General features: G+C 46.0%; 1 protein-coding gene across 9 annotated transcripts in view; it reads left to right on the top strand.

The window, feature by feature from the left end:
* Positions 1 to 1,543: 1,543 nt before the first annotated feature.
* Positions 1,544 to 10,575, top strand: part of LOC111857130 (polymeric immunoglobulin receptor-like) — a 75,670-nt gene continuing 66,638 nt past the window's right edge. For 5 of the 9 annotated variants that reach the window (XR_011989862.1, XR_011989860.1, XR_011989861.1 and 2 more), the window contains exons 1-4: positions 1,544 to 1,700; positions 2,797 to 3,129; positions 5,595 to 5,915; positions 6,190 to 6,513. Coding sequence is in view for 4 of the 9 variants with exons in the window: in XM_072710528.1 (XP_072566629.1) it covers positions 1,652 to 1,700; positions 2,797 to 3,129; positions 5,595 to 5,915; positions 6,190 to 6,513; positions 7,408 to 7,534; positions 10,000 to 10,085 (1,240 nt within the window). In the remaining 5 variants the exon portion in view is untranslated. Of the gene's footprint in view, positions 1,701 to 2,272; positions 2,295 to 2,796; positions 4,983 to 5,594; positions 5,916 to 6,189; positions 6,514 to 7,407; positions 7,535 to 9,999; positions 10,086 to 10,575 lie in introns of all 9 variants that reach the window. The other 4 variants (XM_072710530.1, XM_072710529.1, XM_072710528.1 and 1 more) reach the window with 4 other exon arrangements.

Below are 10,575 nucleotides of genomic sequence, written 5' to 3'. Positions count from 1 at the left end.
CACAGTGCCTCCTCTGTCCATCCACTCAGCTGTAAGCCCACCTGAGTGGGCCTGCCAGTCTATGGACACAGTGCCTCCTCTGTCCATCCACTCAGCTGTAAGCCCACCTGAGTGGGCCTGCCAGTCTATGGGCACAATGCCTTCTCTGTCCGTCCACTCAGCTCTAACCCTATCTAGCAGACCTGCCAGTTTGTGGGCACGGTGCCTCCTCTGTCCATCCACTCAGCTCTAACCCCTCCCGGGCAGGCCCGCCAGTCTACGGGCACTGTGCCTCCTCTGTCAATGCACTCAGCATAGTCTCTGCCCTGTTGCCTGTAAAAACCAGCAGGTGCCAGGTCACTGCATACAGTACATGTCTGTATGACAACTTGTTTCTATTAATTTGTACAACGGTGGACAAGCTGTCCATTTTCTCCTGGAGCTGCCCTGACACCAACAGATTGTTAAAATGATCAGGTGTGACATATTAACCCTTTCAGGAGATTTTTTTATAATGACACCCCAGTAACTTCCCAATGTAAACTGTGCTGCTGACAGTAATTAGCCAAACTAAAGGTGATTATGAAATGCTTCCATCTGACTTTGCAGCTTCATCATAACCAGCTAATTAGCTTCAGTGAATTAAATCAGGATGATTTTGGGATTCTGCAAGAATGTGGTTTCTGGAGGTTCTTTCACAGCAGCCTTTGTAATAATTATAATAAAAATGTTGTGAACTATCATTTAAGGCTAGAGTCTTAATTAAAGGAGCAGAGATAACAGCAGACATGTCTGCCACTTCTCTACAGAACCTTGTTGATGACTCATATGAAAGATACAGAAATTGTTGAGAAACTGAAAACAGCTGCAGCTGATTCAGCGTATTTGTGGCTGATGCTGTATGTGTGTGTATTAGGTTTATATTACATTGTGGGGACCAAATGTTCCCCACAATGTAATAAAAGCTTATTTTGACTTTGTGAGGTCCATTTTTTTCAGCTCCCTACAAAGATCTGTGAATGCAATCAAAAACTAAAAATGACAAAAGTCTCATATTTTGTTTGGTTACTTATAGTTAAGGTTAGGGCTGGGTAGGGCTTAAGGTAGCCATGTTGGGATTAGAGTTTCCCACTTAGAAATAAATGGAAATTCACCACAAAGATATACTTACAAACCTGTGTTTGTGTGAGTGCATGTGTGTGTGTGTGTGTGGGGGGGGGGGGGGGGGGGGGTTCGCACAGATCACATTTGAGGACCAAATTGTCCTCAAAGTGTAGTAAAACCTGAAATTTACCTACTTTTGGGGACATCTGTTGAGGTCCCCATTTGGATAACCTCAATTTTATAAAAATCAGTGAATGCAATCAAAAAAGTAAAAATGCCAAAAGTCGGGATGGTTACTTATGGTTAAGGTTAGGGATGGGTAGAGGTTAAGGGTGTTGTGATTGGGATTAGGGTTTTTCCCATAGAAATGAATGGACAGTCCCCATTTAGATAGGTACACCAACTTGCGTGTGTGTGTGTGTGTGTGTGTGTGTGTGATCTCCTTCCTTCCCTCTCTGCCAGGCCCCCTCTTTTATGCACTGACGTATTTAGAATGAGGACAGACAGTCATTTTATTACAGAGGGATAGAAACAGATACAGCTAAAGGCCACAATCGACGCCCCAGACATGACTCCTCTCCTCTTCCTCCTGTTCATCATTACCACAGCGTTAGCAGGTAAAGACTGTTATTGTGTTCACTTTCTGTTTAACGGATCAAACAAAAATAGAAAAAACTAGTGTTTTGTTGTTAATCTTGAAACTTTTGAAGAAAAAAGTTTGGTATTCATGTGACATTGATATATTATTATTCTCTACTGTAGCTCTTTGAAAGTAACATAACGGGATAATACCTTGATCAAGTGAACATTTCTGCCACTGACCATAACTGAGTAAACTACAGACAAAAGCTGTAAATCCGCCCTATTTTCTGGTTCTGCAAAAATTCCTAAGTGTAGTGCACGAAACAACAAATCCATTATAAATACACACAAACAATGACAGGAAAATTTCTGGAATTTAGAGGGGTCACGTTTAACAGTGTGGACATTCTCCTTTCAGATTATCTTACCGAAATGGCTTATTTACAGTAGGATCCCTCTGTCTGATTTGTGTATTTTCACTCAGGGCTCATATGTAATACTCTCCTCTACTGTCTTCTGGCATTCATTGATTCCCTCTCCTCTTTTTTCCTGTTTCATGCACCTGTTTCATTGCATTGTAAAAATGATGTAATAATGGATTGTCAAGTGCTTGGAGCAAATGTGTTGTGGTAGGTGCTACTTCAATTAACCGCTGTACTTCAGGAAAGCTGGACCCCCCAGTCATGTATACAGATCAGCAGGTTACTGTTAAGTGCTGTTTCTAAGCTTGTATGCTGACATTCTGAGGGACTGAAGCTTCTCTGCAGCGTTTCCTCATGTCACAAACTCATATTCAGCACGGCTCATTATCACTGATGGTATTCAAATCCTGCAGTATCAGCAGATATTAGTTATCTATTACTGAGATGTGCATAATAAATAAATGCTCACTTGTTCTTATAGTAAAAAAATGTTAAATATAGTGAAACCTGACATCACCTTGTCTGAAATTTAAAAGCAGATTCAGATAGTTTAATAGATAGAATGCAGACCAAAGTCCAAAAGCAGGTGAGAAGACAAGCTTGGTTCTAGAGACCAGCAGTAGCCACACGGTATCTATCTGTCTAACTATATAATTTCTTTTCCAAAGACCGTGACACATTACTCACAGGTTTGCTGTTTTTCTTGTAGCCGTCGTCCCTGTAAGAAGCTCCAAACAGACGACATTAATTGGATCAGCAGGAGGATCCATCAGCATCCCGTGTTTCTATGGTCAGGAGCACAGAGACAGTGTGAAATCCTGGTGTAAAGGGAAAGGCACGTCATCCTGCAGCCCAGAGACATGCAGTGACTCCCCACTGGGCATAAACAGGGTGTCCGTCACTGATGATCCCCAGAATTTAGTCTTCATTGTGACCATGAGGAACCTGCAGAAGTCAGATGAAGGCAGGTACTGGTGTGCTGTGGATGATGGCTGGAGACATAAGGCCGCCTCTGATGAAAAATACAGGTTGATTACTGCAGGTATGTAGTTTAATCCTCATCTTCCTAAAACCACCTTCATTCATAAAAAAAATATAGCAGTAGGATACAGATAAAAACAGAAAAGGCAAAGTGCAAAGACAGTGTGAACAATATTAATCAGAAATAAACAAAGTTAATCACCATGTGGTGCATGTGCAGTTCACATAATGACAGACTGGTGCTGCCTGTTTTTACAATGAAACGCCGTCCTGACGCGTCCTAGCTGGGGATGATGGCTGGTGCATCGGCAAGATTCACACCTCCTGGTTTATGTTAAATATTCCTACAGGAGCCTGAATATTTACACTCGATTCTGAATAGTACATGTGCAAATGTATATATGTGTTATGCCTGGTTGTCGGCAGGCGAGCAAGCAGGCGAGTCGAGCCGTGAATACGGGTAAAGACGGGGTTTATTCGGACTGACAGGATCACAAGGGAACACATGGCTAGACAACATCACAATACGACAATGACTGATCTGGGGAATACTGACTCAGACGCAGACTAAATGCACAGGACAGGCTGAAGATAACTAGCAACAGGTTATTACAATCAGGATAATACACGTGGGTAATGAGGGGGCGTGGCACACACGAGGACTGGACGCGCAGGGCATAACAGAACCCCCCCTCCCCCCCAAGGCATGCACTCCGGGCGTGCCCCAAGGGGAGCGGCGGACAGGACGAGACCAGGAAAACAGGACCTGAAATACAAGAGCAAAACATTACCGGGGCATAGGGAACAAAACAGACACACAAAACAAGCAGAGAGGCAAAAACCAGGACAACACCTGATACAAGACGAGGAATGTGGACAGGCACACAAGAAAGGGTGAGATAGAGGGCACAGAGAGCAGAGGAACACAAGGACCAGGAGAGAACGGAGGCACGACAGGGGGATGAGGAGCAGAGACAGGCGGGACACAGGGATGAGAAGCAAACGCAGGAGGCCAAACAGGAACGGACGGGGGACAAAGGGGAGCCCAACGGGAGATGGGCGGTGGCTGGAGAGGCTGCAGGCGATAGGGAGGCAGGAGCAGGAGGGGACCACGAAGGGGGCAAGGAGACAAGCTGAGGGACAGACGAAGGGGACGAGGAGGGAGTCGGAGGGAGCACCAGCAAAGGCAAGGAGGGGGGGGAAGCTGCAGCAAGTCACAGTGCAGCCATAGCTGGCAACGGCGCCGTCCATTGACGCGCCGGAGCAGGGGGACCCGCAGGCAACCGACGAAGAGTCGGAGGCGGGACCGAGGCCAGGCAATGAGGCATTGGAGGGGAACCCGCAGGCGACCACCGACCTGGAGCCCCAGGATCCACAGGCGCCCCCCGAGCCCCAGCCAAGGCAAGTGAGGGCAAGCCAGGGGGCAGGGCGGGCAGGAACCTGGCCCTGCATCTGTGACCTCTCCCTTTTCTGGTTACTCAAAGGTGGGGCTCATGAGGGGATCGCCCTCGCTGGGGCGAGGGCCTAGGAGACAACAAGGGGGTCCCTGAGGGGTCCCACTCGAGTTCCTCCTCCAAGGAGAATGGGGTGGTGGTCAGGAGGTCCGGGACCTCCTCGGGGACATGGACAGGGGTTACAGGCAAGAGGGCAGGAGTCACTCATGCAAGAGTCACAGGGGCAGATGGAGCCGTGGCCTGAGCAACTGGCGGCGCTGGGACCTCAGGCGTGGGCGGAGCCGTAGAGGGACAGCCGGCGAGGGCGAAGCGGAAGCCGCATCGGGTGTTGCTGCGGGCGGCGCCGGGACAGCTGGCGTGGCTGCGGGTGCTGCAGGAGGTGCCAGCAGGACAGGCAGGACAAGAGCGTCAGGCGCCGGCAAGACAGGCGGGACAGGCAGATCAGGCGCTGGCAAGACAGGTGGGTCCATTATAGCCGCCAGGGTTGGGCCGAACGAGCTGGCGTTGCCCCTTTAAGGGCCTTGGGGGTCCTGGGAATTGCGTCCCAGACGGCCGTAGCCCCCCTATTGGATAGGCACGCCACCCGGTAATGGTAGGCTGCCAGCGGTGGCAGCTCTGTGGCCGTAATGCGGGCTTTGCGTACCTGAGGGTGGCGTTGCGGCGGTGATTTCCAGTGCGCTCGGGGATTGCCCCCAGTCATTGGCAGGGAGAGGAGCAAGAGAGAGAGAGGCGGCTCCCAGGACGATCGTCGGTTGTACTGCCGCTTTCTGTTCCCTTCTCCTCTTCTTCTTTCTCCGGCTGGGGCAGATCGGTTGAGGCGAGGTTGCCTCGGAGAGGGTGAGCAGCTGGAACCGCTTCTCTGGTACCCTTTCCATGAGCTGCTGGAGGTTTTCGTGCACTTCCGCCATTATGTGCGCTTCCGTGAGCGGGGTTACCTCCTGAAGGCGGGTCCCGCTCCGGCTGCCTAAACAATATGATAAGGGCATAACAATATGATAAGCAGATGGAAGGTTGATGATTCATATACTTTTCCAGTGATAATTCTATGACTGACTGTTTGTTTTTCTAAAAGCTGAAAAAAGAAGTTCCACCCTGAAGACATTCAGATATTTAAGAGGACAAACGGGAGGATCCATCACCATCCCGTGTTTCTATGGTCAAGAGCATAAAAACCGTGTGAAATCCTGGTGTAAATCAGGAAATCGCCCCACCTGCACATCAGCTACTAAAGCGACACAAACCAAGGGGACCATCACTGATGATCCCGATAACTTAGTCTTCCTAGTTACCATGAAGAACCTGCAGCAGCTGGATTCTGGAAATTATTGGTGTTTTGTGGGTGAAGGAAGAACTAAGGAAACGTCTGACAGTCTGCTCTTCCTGGTTACTCCAAGTAAGCTAATATAATCTCTGTCTTATTGTCATTGTAATTTCACCCCAGCTTCAGTTCATTGGTGCTAAGATCTACACCCTCGACATTCCTTGTCTCTGTGTTAAACAGACCCCAGTTCCTGCATAAAATTCAGGCCTGTTAACCCTTTATTGACCAGGACATTCTATCTCACTTGGTTGTTCTTCCCTGATTCTACAGTCATAAGTTACCTGCATGTTCATTCTGCATTATTATATGTTTCTGATGCTCCGTCATTCATGTTCTCTCCCCATAGATGCTCAGAGTGTGAGGACTGAGAGCTGGGTTTCTGCACCAAGAGGAGGATCTGTCACCATCCCATGTTACTATGACCAAAATGATAAAGATAAAACCAAATACTTGTGTAGAGGATATGAATGGGATTCCTGCTCCAGAATAGCACAGTCAGATGGGGAACAGAGTAGAGGGACAGTGTCAGTCTCTGATGACCGTGACCAAATGGTGTTTAATGTGACCATAAGGGACCTGCAGGAGGAGGACTTTGACTATTACTGGTGTGCTGTGGAGGCGTCTGCAGCACAAAGCGATCGTGCCTTTATGCCCCTGATAGTCCGGGAAGGTAAGATGTCGGTTCCTGAAGGTGCTTTTGTTTGACCCTGAGACACACAGAGGGAGAGAGCTGTTCCTGGGCTGTGATTCACACTAAATGAGTCCATAGTGACCTTGTGCTTCTGTCTGTCACACTGATAAAGTCAGAGAGTGTTTTTCCATACAGCATCAACCAATCAGAACCAGAGTTTAATGCTGTCACTCAAAGACAGATATCAAAATGATTATAGGTCTAAATCAGGGGTGTCAAACTCCAGTCCTGGGGGGCCGGAGCCCTGCACATTTTTGGGTTTCCCCTCATTTAACACACCTGATTTAACTCTGTGCTAATTACCACACAGCTCTTGAGCTGAATCATTTAGATGGTGGGTTTCTAAATGAAACTCTGAATATTAAATGAGCAAAGTAATTTGATTTGTTCTTCTATCCCAAGTTGTGGTCTAAAAGCAATAAGGCCACCAACCATTATATCTGCTTTACCACAAAGGATTCAGCTCAAGAGCTGTGTGGTAATTAGCACAAGGAGTTGAATCAGGTGTGTTACATGAGGGTAACCCAAAAATGTGCAGGGCTCCGGCCCCCCAGGACTGGAGTTTGACACCCCTGGTCTAAATGAAATGCATTTCTTTTGATTTGAGCTTCCATTATACATAGGCAAACTACTATATAGATAGGATGTTGTTCATCTAGAGATAAGACTGGATACTTACTTAACTGAATATTAATGTAAGTGGGAGTTGAGGTCTGGCTCAAAAGCAGACTGTAGTGAATCAGGCGCTGGCTGTTTAACATGCATCCCTGCACTGTGCATCTATTTATGTATTTGCATATGTTGCTGGTGCCAGATTCTCAGTCTTCATTGATGTTGAAGTAATTCAGTGGTGTTTCTTATGATCCTTGACAGAAATTCATGTCCCGTCTACACCACAGACAGAATGGAACCATCGTACAGCACTGAGAAATGCTGTCCCTTCTCCTACTCCTTTGACATTAAAGTCATCTGAAAAGAACTTGACAAGGTCCCATGAAAGGTAGGACATACATCCGGATTCCTGGATCTAATTTATAGCAGCCCCAAATGCTGAAGTGTGCCCACTGCCCTACTCAGTAAAATCTCACGTGGGACCCCTTTCCCCCCCAAGGTGATCATTGTTGAAGGTGCTGTCAGGGGCCCAGAATTCCTAGCTACACCCCTGCATATGTTATATCTGTAAATCAGATGCACTGGAATAATCTTACATTTCAGTGTTTGCTGGTTAGTTATATCACTCAACTAAATCACTTGTTTGTCTGTTCTTGTTAGTGGGAAACAGGAAAAATCTAAATTTAGATGTTTTAGACCTTCCCATTAACCAAGGAATCATTATACACTGCTCAAAAAAATTAAAGGAACGCTTATTAATCAGAGTATTGCATCAAGTAAACTCAACTTCTTGGATATTCATCTGGTCAGTTAAGTAGCAGATGGGGTTGTTAATCAGTTTCAGCTGCTTTGGTGTTAATGAAATTAACAACAGGTGCACTAGAGGGGCAACAATGAGACGACCCCCAAAACAGGACTGGTTTAACAGGTGGGAGCCACTGACATTTTTCCCTCCTAATCTCTTCTGACTGTTTTTTCACTAGTATTGCATTTGGCTATGGTCAGTGTCACTACTGGTAGCATGAGGTGATATCTGGACCCTACAGAGGTTGCACAGGCAGTCCAACTCCTCCATGATGGCGCATATTGATGTGTCATTGCCAGAAGTTTTGCTGTGTCTCCCAGCACAGTCTCAAGGGCATGGAGGAGATTCCATGAGACAGGCAGTTACTCTAGGAGAGCTGGACAGGGCCATAGAAGGTCCTTAACCCATCGGCAGGATTGGTATCTGCTCCTTTGTGCAAGGAGGAACAGGAAGATCACTGCCAGAGCCCTACAGAATGACCTCCAGCACGCCACTGGTGTGCATGTCTCTGACCAAACAATCAGAAACAGACTTCATGAGGGTGACCTGAGGGCCCGACATCCTCTAGTGGGCCCTGTGCTCACTGCCCAGCACCGTGGAGCTCGACTGGCATTTGCCATAGAATACCAGAATTGGCAGGTCCGTCACTGGCACCCTGTGCCTTTCACAGATGACAGCAGCTTCACCCTGAGCACATGTGACAGAAGTGAAAAGGTCTGGAGAAGCTGCAGAGAACATTCTGCTGCCTGTAACATTGTTCAGCATGACCGGTTTGGTGGGGGGTCAGTGATGGTCAGAGGAGGCATATCCATGGAGGGACACACAGACCCCTACAGGCTAGACAATAGCACCTTGACTGCCATTAGGTATCGGGATTTTTTTTTAATTTTTTTAATTTTTTATTTATCCTTTATTTTACCAGGAAAGTCCCATTGAGATACATTATCTCTTCTTCCAGGGAGTCCTGGCCAAGGTGGCAGCAATAAGTTAAAAAGTTCCAACATAAACAAACAACTTACACACTTGTAATATTTACACCTAAAGTCATACAAACATACCAAGGAATACAATACAATAAGCACAGACTATCAAACTTAAATAAAGGGAAATTCCAATTGTCAAAAAAGGCAGAGAGAGTTATAGGCTCTATAACTATAACCTATATATGACATTCCTAGGCGAGAGTTATACACATATATATATGTGTATAAAATCCTGGGATGAAATCCTTGGACCCATTGTCAGACCCTATGCTGGTGCAGTGGGTCCTGGGTTCCTCCTGGTGCACGACAATGCCCAGCCTTATGTGGCGAGAGTATGCAGGCAGTTCCTGAAGCATGAAGGAATTGATACCATTGACAGGCCCCCACGTTTGCATGACCTAAATCCTATAGAACACATTATGGGACATTATGTTTCGGTCCATCCGACGCCACCAGGTTGCACCTCAGACTGTCCAGGAGCTCAGTGATGCCCTGGTCCAGATCTGGGAGGAGATCCCCCAGGACACCATCCATCATCTCATTAGGAGGATGCCCTGACATTGTTAGGCATGCATACAAGCACGTGGGGGCCATACAAACTACTGAGTACGATTTTGAGTTGCTGCAATTAATTTTCAGCAAAAAGGACTAGCCTGCTGCATCATTTTTTCACTTAGATTTTTTTTAATTCAGCCCTCTGTAGGTTGATCATTTTCATTTCCATCAAACGATGTGGCATCTCTGTTCCTAACACATTACCCAGTCCATATCAGTATAGATATCTAGCATGACTTTTTCCCATTGAGATCTGATATGTTTCCAAAGTGTTCCTTTAATTTTTTTGAGCAGTGTATATTATATATATGAATGTAATATTGTTTCTTACAAATAATGTAGTGTTTTATTTCATAATATTTAGTTATACACTTCTCATTATTATTTGCATTGACGTTGCCTATAGTTACTGGTAACATGACTACCTGTTTCGCAGTATTGTGTTGTGTCAGGAGACTTTCTGTGCTACACACCGATTCTGGTTAGACTGAGTTTCTTCCTTGTTTGCAGTAGGGGGCAGAATCGGTACATTGTGGACTGCCTCATCCTCTCAAGCTTCGTCATTATAGCTATGCTGCGAACATGGTACTGCTGCAGTAAGTAGCTGAATCGTGGCCTTTTTTCTCAGACTAAATGCGAATGGGGAAACCAGTCATATTGAGACTGGAATATATGTCATGTTCAGTCATGCTGTTTTGATTGTGATTTGAGTAACTATGATGTCATCAGTAGAGATTATTTCCAAGTATTTTTAAACAGGCTGTGTGTCAGGAAGAAAGACAGACGAGGTGAAGATAGAGGCTCTACAGAGTTTATTCATGAAACAAATAAATAAACAAACAATACTGGCATCATAAAACAAATGAATCATATTAAATTATCGGTTAAACTAAGTTCACTTTTTTAACACACTGTTAATAAATGTGTTATTTACTGTTATGATTCTCACACTGTCCAGTTTCACTATAGAAATGTTTCATCCACTCACCCTGTAGTAACTGGCCATGGTTTGGGTCACATTACACACTGTCTGTTCCCCATTAGCAGTTATCCAGTGCAGGGTCAGGAGGAACCTGGAGCAGAGGG

Source organism: Paramormyrops kingsleyae, chromosome 4 (assembly GCF_048594095.1).
Source record: "Paramormyrops kingsleyae isolate MSU_618 chromosome 4, PKINGS_0.4, whole genome shotgun sequence".
In the NCBI taxonomy this organism is placed as follows: domain Eukaryota; kingdom Metazoa; phylum Chordata; class Actinopteri; order Osteoglossiformes; family Mormyridae; genus Paramormyrops; species Paramormyrops kingsleyae.
This window is presented reverse-complemented; position numbering and strand designations above follow the sequence as displayed.